The sequence below is a fragment of the Lactuca serriola genome, chromosome 7 (genome assembly GCF_051521515.1).
Source record: "Lactuca serriola cultivar US96UC23 chromosome 7, Lser_US96UC23_V15, whole genome shotgun sequence".
Taxonomy (NCBI): Eukaryota; Viridiplantae; Streptophyta; class Magnoliopsida; order Asterales; family Asteraceae; genus Lactuca; species Lactuca serriola.
Genome location: NC_136414.1, coordinates 32,495,951 through 32,515,755, shown reverse-complemented (window position 1 = coordinate 32,515,755; position 19,805 = coordinate 32,495,951). Strand labels below are relative to the sequence as shown.

Sequence of the window (19,805 nt, the reverse complement as noted above, 5' to 3'; positions counted from 1 at the left end):
TGCCCCTGACTTAACGGCTAAATGGTAACGGAGTTAGCCGGAAGGACCAAATGTTAGAAGTTTTGAAACCACAAGGACCATCTGTGAGGTTTTTTGAACTTAGGGATTACACTTGATATTTTCGAAAACCACAGGGACCATTTTTAAAGTTTTGTCTAAATATAAATATAAATAAAAAGTTGAGGTTCCATAGAGACAAAGAATTAGAAGTGGTCAAATGGAGTTTTCTTGTGAAAATTATTTGGATCGGATCCACCTGCAAACACTTTTTAATTTTTATCAAAATTTTTTATACATGATTATGTATAAATATCACTCCAAATGGATGCAGTATTATTACAGCCTTTTTTTTCGTGAATAAAGGAATATTTTAGGGAAGTTTTTATTATCTATATTAACTATTTGACGACGTTCAACTAGTTTCATGTCACCTTATATATTCACTATTTAAGGTAATCATACTTATATACATACCTAACCACAATGAATAAAAATTTGACAAAACTGCCTATTTCTAAGAGCTGGTAATCCCATATATAGGCATTATGACATCCTCATTTTGTTGTACAAACAAGATATACCCAAATATATTCGTTGTCATTTGCATCTTTTAGAATTTATATTTTGTAATGTACAACTCAAGATAATGAATAAATTATAAAGTCCGCTAATTCTATATTGTATAAGTGTTTATGTTTAAAGTATAATTATCTAAGACATAGCCCCATAAGGATACATATCCCGACCCATATTTGATTGTTTTTTGGTTGTAATAGACTATTTGTTGTAAGACTCATGTTTTTTTGAAGTATTTAACTTAAATTTGGTGTTTTTTGAAGTATTTAACTTGTTGTTTCATTTATGGAAAATGGGTTAAAACCCAAAACCCATGGGTTTAAACCTAGAACCCGTGAATGTATGGGTTGAACCCAAGAAACCGAAAAACTGTCCAAACCGACCTCAGAACCCGAGAAACCGAACCGACCAAAAACCGATCCTTCTGGGTTTTGAAAACTAGAAACCGACCACTTATGGGTTGCGTTGGGTTTGGGTCCAAAACCGACCCAAACCAACCCATGCGCAACCCTACTTTTTACATAAGCGACATACTTTTCCAAAATTCCCATTTAAACAGTCTATATCAATATCGAGACATATTTTTTCAGGGAAAATTATAAGAAAGTCACTATATTATCACGAAAATTTGATTTTGGCACCGAGTTATTTTTTTTGCAGTTATATCACTACATTTACAATTTTGTTGCAATATCAACTAAATGACCAGTTCGTTATGTTCTCCCGGTAACCACTTTTCCTGAATTGCAATAAAGTCACTAAGTTTACCAAAATTTCGATTTTGACATCGAGTTTCAAATCGCAAGAAAGTCCTTATATTACCACACAAATTTTCATTTTGACACCGAGTTTTTTTTCTCAATTATGTCATTACATTTACAATTTTGTTGCAATGTCAACCAATTGACCAATTCATGAGATGTTATTGTGGTTTAGAAGCTTGATTTATACAATACATAAATGAAGGTCGGTCCAATGGTTAAAACCCACTTACAAGTCAGTGAAAAGGACATGGTCATCCTTTCAGGAGATGATATTGTGGTTTAGAAGCTCGATTTGTACAACAAGTAAATGAAGACCCCTACAAGGTCGATTTATTTGTAAAACAAATAAATAAATACCCCTATAAATGAAGATCACAATGTGGTAATAACCTAGTGATCAAATGTGTAGAAAATACATTTTTGTCAAAGCCACAACGTGGCAAAGACGAGACCACGACGTGGTCTCGCAACAGTGATTTGGGTTACGTAAAATGAACAATAACATCAATGTACTTTAAAATACCACGATATGATGAAGTTTGACTATGGCAAGGAGGAAAGTAGAATACCTTTTATTTTTAGTGACAGGTCGGGAAATATCTCAAGAGAGAGGTGTCATAAAAACATGCAATGACATGTCATGAAGTGTACCATGACGTGGCAAATGGAACAGGTTAAAAAAACAAATGATCTTTAATTAGATCATTTCGACAAAACACTCCCAAAAATACACACCAAAGTGCGACTTCACCTAGTTAAACCCTAAGAGTATGATTTTTTTTTATGAGAATTACGAATTAAAGCTTCAATTTGGTGGATTAAGGTATAAATTACTACTTCTAACACTTCAATTTCTTATAATGTTTAATGTTTAATTCTCGTCAGAGTATTTCTTCACAAATGACATTTAAAGGTCAATCTAGCGGTTCAAACTCACCTAAAAGTCAGTGAAAGGGCGTACTCACCCTTTCAGGAGACGCTATTATGGTTTAGAAGCTTAATTTGTACAACAAGTAAATGAAGACCCCTATAATGTTGATTCAAGAGATACTTAGTGAGTTTGAACCACTAAAACGACCGTGTAGGGGTCTTCATTTACTTGTTCTACAAATCGAGCTTCTAAATCACAATAACATATCCTGAAAGGGTGACTATACCCTTTTTACTAATTTGTAAGTGAGTTTGGACCATGGATTGACATTTATTTATTTGTTATACAAATCAAGACTCTAAATCACAATAACATCTCTTAAATCAATCAATTGATTGATATTGCAACAAAATTGTAAATGTAATGTCATAATTAAGAAAAAAACTTGGTATCAAAATTGAAATTTTGTGGTAATAAAGTGACTTTCTTGCAATTTTAAACTCAGTGTTAAAATAAAAAATTTGGTAAACTTAGTGACTTTATTGCAATTTGGGAAAAATGGTTACAGGAAGAACATGAAAATCCGGTCATATGGTTGATATTGTAACAAAATTGTCAATACATAATTGCAAAAATTTATAACTCAATGTCAATATTGAGATTTTATGGTAGTATAGTAATTTTTATTTATTTATTTATTATTGTTATTATTTTTGCAATTTGCCCATTTTCTAACTAAAACATTTTTCTTACACCATTTTATTATTTCAATGTTGAATCACATCATGGATACATGTCATTACAAATTTCACATTCAATCCTTTATGGTCATTTTGTCTAATAAGACATCATACTTTCATAATACCAATTTGTACATAAATTCAAGTTTATTTTCTTATACTTATCATAAGCCTAATCATTTATGGATTATCAATTTGCTTAGAATTTTAACTTCTATTTACACATTCATCCAAACTTACGATCTTTCTTGATGACCCTTTGTCAAACTATAGCAATGTATTCTATTTGTCTCAAATATTTATGATTTTCCCATACTTGTGCATACAAGTTGCACATATATTTTTTTTCTTCATCATTGTAACATCGTATTTTGGGTCTAGAATTTTTTTTATATTATATAATGAAAAAATGTTTTGGAAAAATCAAATTAAAGAAATAATTGAATTTAAATATGAATAAATAATATAGTCATATAAACTAAATAAATAAATATATATTAGTTAAATTTAAACTTTCAAAGCTATTAGAAAGATTATTTAATGATAAATCAAGATTTATTGTTGAAGGGTTAATTTTGCTACTATGACATAAGCAGAGGAGCACAATTGTGAGGGATGAGTACATATCTACATGTTTAAGTTATTTGCTTGACCTAATTCTTTATATTTTTGTCATTGACTTTTTCTATTGTTGGGACATCTCACAGTCTATTACCGTGAGAGACTTCTAATACATTTTTCGGGGGACTGATGTAAACGCGCAAAGATCCGTAAGTATAGCTGGAAACATTGTCCCCAAGCATGATATTTAGAAGGGAATAGATAGAAATGACTTTTTTAAGCACCTGAAGATTCGAGCCACTTAAATTTTATATTCATTTTATGGTTCTTTTGAGTTTGGAGTTTGGGTGTCATAAGGGATAACCTATATCTATTGTTATGCTTCGGTGTTGATAACCTTATCATTTTTTGTTTTGCACGAGTAGCTTCAGAAGATGTGTTCGTGTGTGATTAGGTTGCATCAAGATTTTTAATGAAAAACGAACAAGTTCTGATCTCAAGCCACGACTCACTTCCATTGGTTCAAGAAGATTAGGTTCCCTCAGATTGATTTTTTTTTAATAAAAATGCTAAAAACAAAAAATCTTTTTGGAATTTTTTTGTTTTTTTTAAAAAAAAATGCAAACAAAGAAATAGTTGAAACCAAAATCTTTTTGTAATTTTTTTTGAATGCTTTGAAATGAATGCATGAAAAAAATGAAAATAAGAAAAGTAAAATCTTTTTGGATTTTTTTTTGATTTAGTTTTTTTGAATGATGAAATGCATGTGGAAACTAGAACCTAATGTACAAAGACCCTTCCCCAATCTTAAGATTAAGCATCGTCCTTGATGCTTGGAGAGGGTATGACAACCTACTGACCGTGGGGGGCCCAACACTGCATGAACTGCATAACTTCTTGTACCGTTGTGTCAATTGTTGGACGGAGGCATTGGTTACAGACAAATCAGCGCGAATGTTGACAACAACTTGATCAAGGTGATCAAAACGCCTCATGTATGTGTCATGGTACTGAGTCACCCGTCGGGTGTAGAAATAACATGCGGTCTCTACTGGGGCAATGAAAGTGGATCCCCCTACAATAGGAGGAGTGCAGTGAGTGGGAGGAATAAGGGTGTCGTCTTCGTGGTCGACGACCAGCCACTTAGGAGCTCTCAGGGGCGCGTGGAATGGAAACTATAGAAATATTCTTTGGTAGACACCATCGAGTATGAGTGATGTCCTGCTGGAGATGGAGGGAACTGAAGTCCCCAACAGGAACTCAGAAATAGGGATCACCTTGCACCAACCATGTGAGACTACCACCACTTTCTCTGCGGAAGAAAGATGTGGCTACAAGGACATTAGATGTGATGATATTGGAGCCTTGTGTGATTTTCTCGAGATTCGGGCGCTTGCTCTAAAAAATCTCAGCACAAGTAAGGCGGATGGCAAGATAAGTGATAATCCCGCCACAATGGATAGGTTCAGAATCGCTAGTAGAGACCTTGAGAAGTTTGTAAGCAAGGAAGGCGCCAAAATATGGTATCTTCAAGTCGGTGACCATGCACCAAAGAATTTCTAGCTCCATCTTACCAGCTCTGCTAACGTCTTCTTGGGGGAAGACAATATTAACAATAATTCGGAGAGCCACCCTTAATACCGAATGGATGATTTGGGATGCTTTGGCGGATCGAGCCTCATGCACATCAAGTCCCGTGATTTCCTTTCAAAAGGCTTTGGCTTTTAAAAAGGGCATTTTTCTCTCGCATGTAGCCTAATTTGGGACCATAAGTATTGAATGTAGAAATCCCAACAAACCCACTAATATCCTTTAGACTCGGAAAAAATTGCAACTGCATGAGTCGAAATGAGAGACATCTGGCATTGTAATTAAATTCCAAGGATTGTAAGAATTCAATGGTTGTGTGTAACGCCCGGGTTTTCAGGGCTAAGCATTTTTGTCAATGTAATAGTCTAGGTCAACTATTGTAACTCTTTTTGAAGTAATAAATATAAAATATTTGAGTATTATGTGAATTATGTGTGTTTATGTGTTTATTATTTAATTATAAATGTATAATTAATAAAGAATAAAAATGAGCGTCAAAATTAAAGTGTGAGATAATCCTGATATCTCTACATAAAGTTGTAGAATACGTCTCAAGGTTTCCGTACATATAAAGAATGCCGAAATCCGAGCTATAACGAAGAAGTTATGGCCCGCCGAAGTTTTACGGCAAAACCGGCACGACACCGGGAGACGTAAATAGTGAATTTACGATAGAAGACTTTTTAGCCTTATCAATCTAAACAAAAGTCGTAGAATATGTTAAACTAAGAACATCGATAAAAAGAACGCCCAAATCTGACTTCGTATGAAGAAGTTATGATTTTTCTAAGATTCGGCTTAGCAGTGCACGGCCTGAAACTCGAATTTTAGTTCGAGCGGTTTTTGGCTTACGCAACGTAAATGAGAGTTGAAGATCTCATTAATAGGAAATCAACGGTAAAAAGACAGACAAAAACAGAGTCCGTATGTAGAAGTTATTAATTTTACGCAGACGTTTAACAGTATAATCTCCTTGTACTGTTAAATTTAAGATCGATCGAGAATTGGCTGACGGTGTCAAAATGAAAGTTGTAGATCTTATTATTACCTACGCGTGGATATAAAGAACGTCAAAAACGGAGGTCGTATGTGAAAGTTACGGATTTTAGAAGTCGGAAGTGTGCTGTGCGAAAATGGGTGATGTGGCACAATCTTGGCCATTGCTTTCTCCCCAAGGCTTGCCACCAGATGGTGACATGTGGCACCAAGTTCAGCCACATTTCACCCTATAAATACCACCTCTCCCACCCTCATTTTCTTCACACCTTTCCCATTCTTTCTTCTCTTTACTCTCTCTCTCTCTAGAACCTCTCTCTAGCCCCGAAATCCCCCAAAAAGCCTAGGGAACCTCCCTAGCACGAGGCGGAAGCCCCGGAGTGCTCGAAGGCTCTGAGAAGAAGAGCTTTTCGGCTCGGGAACGCTGCTCCAAGCAAAGCCCGGTTTTCTATAAAACCCGCTGTAAGTGAGCTACGCCTACGCTATTTTTAATATAGTTTTTATTTAATTATAGTAACGTTATTAGGAACTTATAATAAATACTTGGGCTATTATTATGGGTTATATAAGTATTTTTTTTGACGCTTATATAATAATAATAATAATAGCTAGACTATTAATTAGTCTCGACGAATAATAAACTAAACTCTAGTGGTAATAATACTAGGTTTCGTCGAAGAAAATTCTTTTTAAGAAGCGAAGCGCTGTCTGGGTTCGGAATCACCACCTTTTCAGGTGAGTGCATATTTACTTTCAACTTACACATAGATATGAAGTATTTAATATAAATTACGTGCTATTTGTGCATATTATCTGAATACTTGCTATCTATGCTGGATGAACGTTTTATACATGTTTTCAAAGATTTAAACTGTATATGTATTTTATATCTACAAAATGTGTTGGGTAAAACATGGGTAGATGTAATAGTTGCTGTGTGACAAAATAAAATAATGAGAGGCCTCGTTATAGATGTTATTGATGATCCAGTCATCTAGCGGAGTATAGATGACGACCACGGACTATTCTAGACAGTCCAGTGGAACACTAGCAGGCTCGCAACCTGTAGGTGTTTATTTGAACTGTGTGTTTATTTGAACTGTATGCTCACCAGATGTACTCCATCCCCCACATGGTTGCCCATTAGGACATTTATTGCTGAGGAATCCCCTTAGTAGTAGTGTCCGTCCCGATGATGATCCTTAGGCTAGGTCCCTTATGATAGGTGTTTAGGGACGTAAAGTGAGGATAACGGGAACGGGTAATCGGGTTATTGTTGATTGATGAAATTAATAAACTATTTATTGTGGGTTGAAAACCCTATGTGCTCACCAGGCTCCCAAGCCTGACCCACTCAGTTTTATGTATTACAGGTAGTGGCGCTTGAGCATATATACGATGTTTGGACGAGGGATTACGGATATAGGCCTGTAGATATGAAATAATGTAGTAAGGCTTGTATTGTACTGTTTATGCTTTTGATCTGTACGAACATGACATCCCGAGTCTTTTAATGAAATACATTTCTATGGAAATGCTTTTGATAAATCTTTATCATATTATTGTTTTGGGACAAATTCCGCAACACTTTTATTTAAAATGTTACTCTGATTTTTAAACAAAGCATAAACAAACCGGTCTTTTCTGGCCGTGATTTTGGGGATGTCACATTGTGTTTTTATACGATTCCATTGGTGCCAAAGTGAGAATTTTCTCCTAACCGATATTTCTAAACAACCTAAGGACGCCATCATAAACACCTAGTTCTTGGAGAGTGAGAATATCTACAAACCCTTGCTGAGAGTATTCGCGTTCCTTCAGATGAAGGTAGCGGTCATGGTGCTCAAGACAACTGTGAACAATGGTGGTGGCAACATATTTGGATTCTAATTGTTCCTTTGACTTTGTATATTTGCGCTTTGGCATGATGACAAACCGAATATATGATAGACAAGTGGTAACCAAAGACTACAACACAACCAGACAAGCACGAATGAATAATTATATGAAGCACAAGAACACACAACAATTCTAACCAAACAAACTTTAAATTAATGTGTAAAACTTGATATATGGAAAGAATGTACTGTTCAAACTTTGAATTTGTGGTGTTTTGCTTGAATTGTTCACTTCATCTTCAACCTCAAGAAAAGCTTGAACTCTTCAATGGTGGAATGCACAATTGGAGATGGAGGCTTCCAATCTTCTTTCCAAAACACCTCCCCAAGCTTGCTTTTGAAACCCTATACAAGAATTTTGAAACCAATACAAGAATCAATTAAAAAATTTCAAATCACAAACTAGGGTTTATGAAGAGAAATCCGATTTTTTAACCCAATAATGGAGGTATTCAACCTAGATGATGAATGAGATGAAGTTAGGAACCCATAATAACATACCTTTGTGGCTTAATCTCGGATTAATTGAAAGAATTCGAACCCTAGACTAGGGTTTAGGAGTTTCGGCCGAAGAGTGATAGAGAGGGGAGAAGACACGATCATGAGGTTTATGAGGGAAGAGACTCGATTAAGAAAACACATTACCAAATCACATGGCCTCTATCGAAGTGCACGACCGAACGCTAGCCCGTGAGTTTGTGTGTCCGATCACAACCCGTTGAGAAAGAGAAAAGGAGGGTGTGTGTGCTTGTGCTTGTGCGTTTTAGCGTTTTAGGGTTGCCAAACATGTTTCAATCACATGGTCTAATGGTGTCCATGCGTTTTTTATGTTACCCATGCAATTTCAAGGCCGACTATGTGCATATTTTTTTTGGAATATGCGACTTGGACGCACGGTCTAGCCTTAGGCCATGCGTTTCGTGATTTAGCCCGTGCGATTTCTAACTCCTTACCATGCGTTTTTTTTTCTTGAGTGGAGGATTTGCGTCGACAACGCACATCCAAGCAAGGGTCGTGCGCTTTTCTGGTAGAGCCATGCATTTTGAATTACAAGGTGAGAAGGGGATAGGTGGGTATGAGCATTCATGAGAGCTTAAATAGTTACATTGAAGGATTTTAGAATGGTAGTAATGATGAATAATAATAGTATGAGTTATTAGAATTACCTACATTTTTGTAGACATGTAACTGATGTATAATTTTTTCATTAATAGGAAATGAGTCGACCTTATTTGAAATGTGAACTTGTCCAATGTGAGTTTGATATAAGAAAGAGGAAAAAAAGGAAGAGTGATATTTGACTTTTTATGTAAATAAGTTTGATTTTCTGTTGCTAATTTGCTTTATCATATAGACTTTTAGCACCTTGTAGACTTATTTGAGCAATCTTGGTCTATTATAATCAAAACTATGTTTTGATTTTAATATATGCTTTGCTAATATCACTTTATTTAAATCTTCGTTTATTGTAGCAAATTGCAGAAGTTAAAAAACAAACCTCTTATACTTCAGGTGCTTTCGTTTCGAAAAATCAAATAACACCAAAATGTCTTATGTAAATCATTGAGAAAGTAGTTTTAAAAGAATATAGCCCTAACTTTAAATGTTCAATTATCAAGCCAACTTTTAATAGTATTTCACTATTTTAAATGTTTTATAAATAAAGTGCATAACTATCGTATAAGTTACGTGGGCAGAGTGACGACTGTACATAACTAATATCCAAGTTATGTGGGCAGAGTAACAACAATGTATAACTTATATCCAAGTTATGTGAACCAATATCGAAGTTTTGTAAACAACGTAATGACAATGTAATTTATCCATTTATAAATATGACAGTTCAAGTTCAACGACAGTTAAATAATGATTTAAAATATATAAACAATAAATAACATTTTAAGCATGTATTCTCCCCTAAAAGTAGTAAAAGGTTTTAAAATGAGGATGTGAACTCACCCTCGAAGCGTACTTTAAAAATCATCGCATTTTTTGTAAAAACATCGGATTGTGTTGAAATCATATGGGCAGTGCTTCACCGTAAATATAGTTGGAAAGTGATTGGGACAATGGTAGGTGGTCTTTGAAAAATTTCTACAGGAAAAACTCATCAGAAAAACATTCGGTCGTCGGAAAAGCACCGAAAAACATCACTGGTGATGGTGTTGGAAAAAAGAGGGCCGCCAGAGATAGGTGGTATGCCGGAGGTTGGTCGGAAGTAGAGTTCGATGACAGCAGATCGATGCAAGGGTTAGCAGCCGGTGGCGGCTCGCGGTGGTCGCAAGCATCGGCAGTGGGTGGTTCTTCTGTCGGAAAACCATATATATGTATATATATATATATATATATATATATATATATATATATATATATATATATATATATATAGGAGTATGATCAAATGAGAATACCTAAAAGGTTGAGAACGCGAGAACAGATCTGGACCATTTAAATACTTCAATCTAAGGTCATTATTGAAAAAGGGATTTATGAAAAATTCTAAAACCATAGGTATTTAAGTGTAACTTGTAAAAGGTCACAAGGCTATAATGGTAATTGCAATTTTAACTTGTTCCTATAATTTCTCAATCACCTCTCATATTGCCATTTAAATTATTTTCCCCCACCTCATCTCTTTCTCTTTCTCTCTCTCTCTCTCTCTCTCTCTCTCTCTATTCCTAGGGTTGAATCAATAAACCGCCTCCATCATCTGTATTCCCCCTATTTCTTCCTAATCGCAACATCATCTTCGCTCCACCATCTATCGCAGCCCTAATCGGACCTTTGTAAGTCATCTGATTTCTCATCTTTCTGAGTTTTCTCGTTCACAGCACATGGTAATATTGTATCAGCGAGGCTATCAGGGATGCATATTTTCACAATGTAACTTTGACTAAAAGTCAACAGTAGCGAGATAAACCCCCGATTTCTTTCTCACTTGAAGTCGGGTAGATTTAGTGGATGGAAAGGGACGCATTGTTCACAAGTATGCTCTTTGAAATTTTATTATCCAAATACAAATATCTTAACACATGGCTACCCAGATTTGGTATTTAATCGAAAATCATGGATCGCTCTCAACAATTATACATTTTTGTTTAGAAATTGGCAATGGTCTTTAATTTGTTGAATGAATGGGAACCAATGGGGCCAAGAGGGTCTGTTCGTGAAGAAAGGATGAGTTGTGCACATAAGGTGCTCGATAAAATGTCTGTGAGAGCATTTTCGAATGGAATGATGGAAGGGGTCTCGATGGGGCAGTTGCTTCGATCGGTAATGATTATCTTCTCTTTTATTTTTATTTTGACTGTAAATCAATGAAGTTTAATCAACTACATTTATTTACTCGTATTTCTTTCTATTCATACATGAATCTAGCTTTGGAATTAAGTTTTATGAACCACAAGATCTTATCGTGAAAACGTCTACTCAAAACCACAAGGTTTCTGCTATTTTTGTGTTCGGAGACTCCACTTCTTATCCTGGAAACAATAACTACATTCTGACCCCTTTCAGGGGCAATTTCCCACCTTATGGGAGAGATTTTGCAAACCAAAAAGCGACAACGAGGTGTACCAATGGAAAGAAACACAATTCTAATTTTTGAATTTTTTGGTAATAATTTCTTGAAGGGGGTGCATGAATGGTTGTATTTATTTATGAATAGCACGTGTATTCATTTATGAATAACATTGTAGTTATGTGTGAATAGTTGTATTCATTTATTAATAGCACATGTATTCATTTATGATAGAATGTGTATTAATTTATAAATAACAGTGTATTCATTTGTGAATTGCAATGTATTCATGTGTGAATGATTGTATATTTATGAATATTAGTGTATTCATGTGAATGTGTTTATTTATTTATGATTAGGGGTATTCATTTTATGAAAAAATGATAATTTTTACACTTTTTTTTTTATTTTCAATTTATGAAAAATGCATTGAATTATTTGTAATTTGATGTGTTTTCATTTATGATTGGAAATGTATTGATTTGCGATTGAATTTCTATTCATTTTTTTTTGAAAAACAAAAACGTGAAATAGTAGAAAATAATATTTTTTTTTTAAGATTTTCTTTTCAGATTTAAAATAAAAGAAAATATTAATATTTTTAGGTGATTTTTTTGAAACGGTCATAAATAATTTTTGGGAAAAATCATAAAAAAATATTTATATATATATATATATATATATATATATATATATTATTAACTAAAAGGAAATATTAATTTTGTTAGGTAATTAAAATCATTATCCCTAGATTTTAGGAAATTAATAATTAATATTTATATAAAGTTACTAATATACCCTTATAAAATGATTGGTTCAGAACTGCTCTCGCATTCTCAATCTTTTAGGTGTTCTCATTTGATCCTTTCCCTATATATATATATATATATATATATATATATATATATATATATATATATATATATATATATATATAGAGAGAGAGAGAGAGAGAGAGACTTTTAGTGAGAAAGAGATGGTGTGAGGGAAATGATCAGCTGATGGTTCTATTTATGGAAAGATTCCTTAGAAAATGTGCATGGACGAGAACGTGCCATGTGACACATTCTCGTGTCGTGTGCCTCGGGTGTCCGATTTCGACTTCTCACGGAAAATTTCAATTCATTTGTTTGCAGTGTTCGATTTTACCTCTCGTAAATCGTAAAAATATTCACCTAATGAGTCACGATAACTAGGCGAGCAGAGTGTTTAGTAAGTACGATAACGGTGAATTCCCGTTTGTTGCGATCCGACTAAAATCGCGAAAGTGTCATATCTTCTTGAAATCGAAAAGTTAGCAAATGAATCAAATACTAGATTATTTCTTAATTTTTAAAATGCTAACATGTTCATCGAACGCTTTGCTTATCTACGCGAACAAATCGATTGAAGATTCCTTAAAGGGAAAGTTGGTATTGCACTGTCTGATCTTATCCATAACAGTGTTGGGTCTTTTCGGGCAAAATGAGTTGGAGATGAATTAAATACTAGATCATATAACCATCAAGGGAAAATTGTTCGGAGTTAAAAATTTATCGTCTAAGGCCCCTAACGAAGTGTTTGAAGTTTCGTTAATTACGTCATTAAACGACAGACTTGTATGTTTTCTTTGGATTGTATCTACAGATTCATAATTATGCATACTTTCTGATTAGGGTATTATTTATACAAAGTAATACTTAATACATATATCTATTTCAATGATGCATGTTAATTCATCATTTATGTACAACAAAAAGTGTTTGTTCATCTAATTTTTTTCACAATTTTACGATTTAACTGATATTTAAAGTATAATATTGTATTTTCATAAACAAGAGTTGAATATTATACATTTGGCCTATTACATTGATGTTCTACACATTTGTGATTGACGATCGTTGACCTAAATTTGATGGTTATCATATGTGGCAAGCCTCTTCACACGTGAGACCATTTCCGAGCAAGCATAGTCATGACTCATGATGTGGCGTGGTTGTATCTATGCCCGGTTATGGAAGATAGGTAATGGATTACCTCTTCCTCTCTCACTTGACAAACCCCTTCCTATCCTCCACATGTGAACACTATCTCCGGATGTTAGAGAGGTGTTGTGATGATGTGTCCGGTCTTTAACGGGTGATACATAATGTATAACCTAAGAAGTGATCTGTATACAATAATTTCTTCTCTTGCACAATATTTTTTTTGAACAAGTTTTTTTATATAAAAACTAGCGAGAGCTAGGGATTAAAGAGCGTTACAACATTCAGACTTTGGATTACAAAACCATCTGCCCCAATCTATACATGAACCTCTCTTAGGTCTGATTTTAAATCAATTGAACACCAAAATCTTAATGTCACTAAGAAGCTCTTTACTACTTCTGTAATTGTTGTTGAATACACTCTCATTCCTTTGCTTCTAAACAATCCATACCAAGGCGAAAAGAACCACTTGAACTCTTGTTTTAACTTAAAACTAATACCAAAATCATCATTGTAGTTAACCAATTGTTGTATCGAGTCTAAGTAAGTTGGAAGGTCACTCTACTACTGGTTAAGCAATGATCTAACTTCTTTGGTCGTGGAACATCCAATAAACAAATGGTCTTCCGTTTTAGGGCTAGTATGACAAAGAGGGCAGAGAACTGAATTGATGTTTACTCCAATTTTTTGAAGATTTATCCGGGGTGGGAAGTCTTTCTAGTCTTGTTCTCCACATAAGGATATTCACTTTTCCTAGAGTAATACTATTCCAAACAGTCTCTTGTGGGTTAACGAGTAAAAACTTATCGTCAAATATCTTTTGTAAGGAAGAGACACTATAACACCTCTCTTCATTTGCATTCCAGATCCAAGTATTATTTTGACATGTGAAAAGGGAGTTAAGATTGACATTATACTTTTCAATCTCAATATGAATATGAGTAATTTTACCCCAAGTGTTTCCTTGATAATAGATCAATATAGTACGACCAATATCACCATCTGTCCCATGAAGCGATCCGACAACCTCCTTCCATAAAGACCCATTCTCATTTGTAAGCTTGCACCACCATTTACCATGTAAAACAAAGTTTAAAGCAAGAAGACTTCCAATGCTTAGACTCTATTTTTCTTGTTGTTTAAGGTCTTTTTCCAAGCTATCCATGTGAATTTATTGCCCTATGCCACCACCCCAAAAGAAGAAGTTGCATATACTCTCGACTCTCTTGATAATGGTCTTGGGAGCTTTATAAAGAGAGAATAAATAGGTCTCGAGGCTACCAAGGACAACTTTTCACAAAGTAAGTCTGCCACCATACGAGAGATTGCTAGCTTTCCAACTTAATAGCCTATTTTGAAATTTCTCAATAAGAGGTGTCCAATTACTCATCTTGGTCATCCTAGCCCCCATTGGGATGCCAAGATAACCGTACGGGAAGGATCATCGACTAAAATTTAACCAACATGCCATATTTGCAATTTTATTGACACCCACTCCAACACCAAACACCTTGCTCATGGCAAGGTTGACTTTGAGACCAGAAGCAAGAAAGAAGCATCTAAGCACTCTCCTGAGATTTAGTGCATTCTCTTTAGACCAACCCCAATGAATATAACACCGTTTGCATATTGGAATATAGAAAGTTTCAGGCCGTTATTAGGAAGATCAACACCTTTGTAAATTTTTTTTTGTCAATAGATTTCGCTATAATCTCCCTAAGGCCTTCTATTGCAATAACGAAAAGGAAGGATGCGAGAGGGTCTCCTTGACGAAGACCCCTCTCAAGACGAAGCTCTTTTGTAGCATTAAAATTAACTAGGATAAAGAGGTTGGCTCAAATTATGCAAGCATTGATCCAAGAAATCCATTTTTCACAAAAACCCATCAACCACATCATATTCATCAATAACGACCAACTTAGGCTATCAAAGGCCTTATCAAAATCTACTTTGAAGATAAGCCAAATTTTCTTTCTTTTCTTCGCCGAAACCTACACAATAGTTTATGCTTTATAGAGTTGTACAATACAATATTTTAAAGCACAAATTATTATTTATGAAGAACTGTTGTGTACAAATCAACTCTCATACTAAAGAGAAGTAGAAATACCTTATTACATGATACATAAGCAGATTTATGACACACAAAAAAAAAACAATGTAATATGTTACTAGAAAGAACCTAAAATACATTGACACATATAACTAAAACAAGTAGGATAGTAGTGCATGTAGATTTAATCTAGCCTGCAATTATGCCCCAGTAACGGTAAGCAAATACAACATTAGTAGTGAAATAGGGTACATTAGATAAACCACATAACCCATCCAAAGTGGGTAAACTGTCCTTGTACTTGTCAAAATTGCCATCCCTCCACCAATTACCAAGACAACAAAAACTTGAGGGGATACGTCCCATGGCAGATCTCTTATGTACACAAGTAATAGAAATAACGTCAAAGTACTCATACTACTCATGGCGACTCCTGAATAGATCTGCAAAAAAAGAAAAAATTTAAACCATAATTCCTTTTCATCTTTACACATATATATGGTGCAAAAAAATACACACCAAGTCATGGGACATGGATTTTGTTACCCACAAACACTAACCACATGTCCTTGACTTTATTTTAATGCAGGAAATGACACAAATGCCCTACAAAGTTTCTAGAGTTGGTCAATTCAGTCCCTAAAGTTATTTTCTGGTTTTATGTGGGGTATAAGGTAGGTTACAACCAACTCTTTTAGTCCCCTTCAATCTTTAATAGCCGGTACACCATGCGATAGTGACCATTTAGACAAAAAAAACTCACTTTATGTCCCTATAAAGCCAAAAAAAATAAAAAATAAACTTGGTGATCATTTAAACCAAAACTCACGAATTTGACTTCAATCGACACTTCCGTCCTTGATGGTAAAACCAACTCACCGGTGACTATTGCTTCCTTCACCAGTGAGTTGGTTTTACCATCAAGGACGAAAGTGTCGATTGAAGTCGATTTCGTAAGTTTGGGCTTAAATGATCCCAAACTTATTTTTTTGGCTTTATAAGAGTATAATGTGGGTTATTTTTGGTCTAAATGGTCACTGTTGTATAGTGTACCGACTATTAAAGATTGAAATAGACTAAAAGAGCAGGTCGTAACCTATCTTATATCCCCTATAAATCCAGAAAATAACTTTAGGGACCGAATCGGCCAACCCTAAAAACTTTGTAAGATATTTTAATTATTTTCCTTTATTTTAATCAAGAAGAGAAGGCAAGATAACTAAAGATGTGTTTTTGAGATTTTTTTAAGAAATGAAAGGGAAGGAAAATACAAATAAGTTAGAAAACCATTAGTCCATTTTTGGGTGGATTAGGAAGGGACGAGAAAGGAATATGATGCACAAATTACCTTTTTGTGCCTACAACAAGCTTCATTTATTACCAATTAAGGATATAAATGTAAAAATGTTGATTTCCTTCCATTTTCTTCTAACTTGAGAAGGTCTATTTTGCTCCAATAAAGAACACAATTAATTACTTTTATAGTTTTATTTTCCTTTCAATTCCTTCCCTCTCCCCTTCCCCTATAGGCTATAGCTTTTATCCCTCCCATTTCCTTCATAAAAAAAACTCGAGAACTTGGTTTTAGAAGGAACCAATACCCTAGAAAATGTTAAAGACGTGGCTCGTTCCGTCTTTTGTGTTGCAGAGCTTATGGTTGATAAGAGACGTGATATGTTTGTGGCACATGGTATTATAAAGTATGGGATGAGGAAGGAAGGGACATTTGCATAACTTGCAAAAGCCACAACATTCGTTATAAATGATGATGACACGAGAACAGTCATAGTGATCCCACAAAATATTAGGCTCAAAGCTCCCAAGAACTCCAATATCGAACTTTGAGCATTACGGATTTTCGTAGGTATCAAAGCCTTTCGTTGTTCTTTATCTGCCTCCTATATAAACAAATAAAAAGGTTATTTGATTTACTTGTTAGTAAGATAATAAATAGTAGGTAAGTTGCATTCAAAAGTAGTTCTTAATTAATGCAACCGGTCAATATGTTATGACAATTCTTTTTAATTAAAAACACTTGTAGGTTGCAACATTAATATATGTCCAAAAACAAAACAAAAGATTCTTGAAGTTTCCTAAATAGAAAGTTAATTACCTGATTACGTTTGAACAAGAAGGTAAGAGGGTTATAATCGTTTTGAGAGAGCGGTTTTTTTACTTCCTGGAGCCATTTCGTTAGAATTATTACGAACTCATTCTCTTCAATAGATTGATTGCCTGAGATGTCGAATTGATCCATAATATTTTCTACAAAATCATCGTTTGTTGTAGTTTCTGCTTGTAATTGTATTCCTAGTAGGAAAGTTTTCAATTCAGCATTGGACACTTTACCATCGTGATCTTCATCAAGTCCCTTAAAAATCCTGCACAAGAAAAGTTTCTCAGTCATAATTAATGCTTTCTTTATAGTTCTAAAAAACGATAATTTTTTAGACGAATACCAACTCTCTTATACGTCGCACATTTGGCTTCCCATTTATGGAGAGTAGCGTCTGTAATTTGTCCTTGACAAATTTTTTTGTCACATATTCAAATCTCCTGTTTTGAATCCAAGGTTGGAAGATCTACATGTGAATGCTACATTTTATTATGATGTAAGAACCCAACTCATTTCATATACAGAAATGACAAGTTTTTGTGGTTTTCTATCGTTTAAAATATTAAAGCCTAACCTGATACATAATGTAAGTAATGTACATAGACGACACAACGATGAGAGTGACTAAAATTATCACTCGAGTTATTGATATCGAACTGATGATTGCTGGGAGTTGGAGAATGATAAAAGGAATAAGTGACACGAGCATGATTCTTGCTGTATATGTTGTTGCTTTATCGGTTGTAACACCATATGCTAAAAATAGCAAAAAAGAAAGACATAAGAAACTACAAAAAAGTTACTCCAATGATTGATTGCACATATGTTGATTGTATGTGAAGATAGAGTACCTGTTAATTTAGTTAAGAAAGATGGCTCTTGCTCTGTAACCTCGTCATCATCATCTGCAAGATCATAGCTTCCGAAAGTTATGACTGATGGCCAAATTATTGTTAGACTCATGACTGCGGATCCTGTTAACATGTCCATTCCGGAACTAGCTGTAGAAGAACCTCCATTGTTGTTTGATAATCCAGACTCTGAAAATCGATTATCGAATAGATGGATTAATTTGCCAAAGTGGTTATTTTGACCTAAAACAACGTTTCTCTCTTCTATACTTCCAACCTTCGGATTATATATCAGAAAAAGAACCCCACAAATTATGGAAAGATGTTGCGGTTATAATGACCATTTTAACAAATCTTCAAGTGACATTTTAAAACATAAAAAAAATTAAAGAAGTTAAAGAGACCGAATGATAACAAAATTTTAAAAGTTTAATGGCTAATTAATTATAACTTTACCTACAAATTAAATACTAGTAACAATATTAGGTACATCAACAAAAACTTTTGCAAGAAAAAAGATTAAAGAATATAAAAAGGTAGAAAACAAAGCTTACGCAAGACGAGGAAAAGTGTCGGGAAGTTTGCAAGAATATGAAACAAACTTGCGCCAAATATACCCGGCCCGATAAGACTGAAGAACTTATTCGATCCATCAGAAATGTACTTCTGACCAAGAGCCACCAAGTATTGATAAACCACGATTAGGAAAAGCGTTCCCCATGGTTCGCTTGTGCATGGTAAGAACTCGTATTTAGGTTCGCATGTCACTGTTGCACCCTCGTTTTTTCCATAAAACTCCATCAAAATCACCAAAAAAATAATAAAATTCCCACTTTTTACGTATATTTTCATCTGTCCTCTTGTTTTGAGTGGTTATTCGCCTTGAAACTTTATAGCAATGAGTCGTTTAGAACCCTAATCTTAGGGCTAGTTATATATATGCTCGTTGGATAAGCAAAGAGATAAATTAATTAAGAAGATGAAAAATGAATACGAGCGATAGGCGAAAGTTTTTGAATAGCAGATTATATAAAAGAAAACACATGTTTTGCCGGAGTAATGATATTAATTGGCGTAGAAAAATAAGGGGAAATATCTATAGAGATTTTAATGGACAGAAAAGAGAGAGGATATGATAACAAAAATATCTAGATAGGAGGAATCTTGATAACAAATTGCCATCTATTTTACTTTTAATTTCTCTTTTACTTTTTACGAGAAAATAATATATATTCCATGGAATGCTTCCTTTCATTTTGCAATGGTCCCCTGTATTAATATCTCACAATTTTGTTTTATTAT

General features: G+C 34.3%; 1 protein-coding gene and 1 long non-coding RNA gene across 3 annotated transcripts; one reads left to right on the top strand and one right to left on the bottom strand.

The window, feature by feature from the left end:
• Window positions 1-6,382: 6,382 nt before the first annotated feature.
• Window positions 6,383-7,646, top strand: LOC145063556 (uncharacterized). Its single transcript, XR_013688005.1, has 3 exons — window positions 6,383-6,560; window positions 6,766-6,833; window positions 7,472-7,646. It is a non-coding gene; the product is annotated as an uncharacterized LOC145063556 (long non-coding RNA).
• Window positions 7,647-15,514: 7,868 nt separating this feature from the next.
• On the bottom strand, window positions 15,515-19,584 carry LOC145062732 (sodium/calcium exchanger NCL2-like). 2 transcript variants are annotated; one of them, XM_079010323.1, is made up of 7 exons: window positions 19,058-19,581; window positions 18,504-18,692; window positions 18,227-18,408; window positions 18,000-18,118; window positions 17,650-17,917; window positions 17,138-17,434; window positions 15,515-15,979 (listed from the first exon to the last, which is right to left on the bottom strand). In XM_079010323.1, exons 1-7 carry the CDS (start codon window positions 19,353-19,355, stop codon window positions 15,737-15,739), a joined length of 1,596 nt encoding a protein of 531 aa, XP_078866449.1. In that variant the 5' UTR covers window positions 19,356-19,581; the 3' UTR covers window positions 15,515-15,736. The 2 variants fall into 2 exon arrangements, with proteins under 2 accessions (XP_078866449.1, XP_078866450.1); XM_079010324.1 differs by lacking the exon at window positions 17,138-17,434 and having other exon boundaries at window positions 19,058-19,584.
• Between the last annotated feature and the right edge of the window lie 221 nt (window positions 19,585-19,805).

Bases quoted from the DNA above. Each gene is read 5' to 3' on its own strand.
- LOC145062732 (XM_079010323.1), bottom strand. From the start codon at position 19,355: ATGAAAATATACGTAAAAAGTGGGAATTTTATTATTTTTTTGGTGATT. The intron at 18,693-19,057 runs GTAAGCTTTGTT...ATCGATTTTCAG, and splicing joins GACACTTTTCCTCGTCTTGC to AGTCTGGATTATCAAACAAC. The intron at 17,435-17,649 runs GTAATTAACTTT...TTGTTTATATAG, and splicing joins TCTTGTTCAAACGTAATCAG to GAGGCAGATAAAGAACAACG.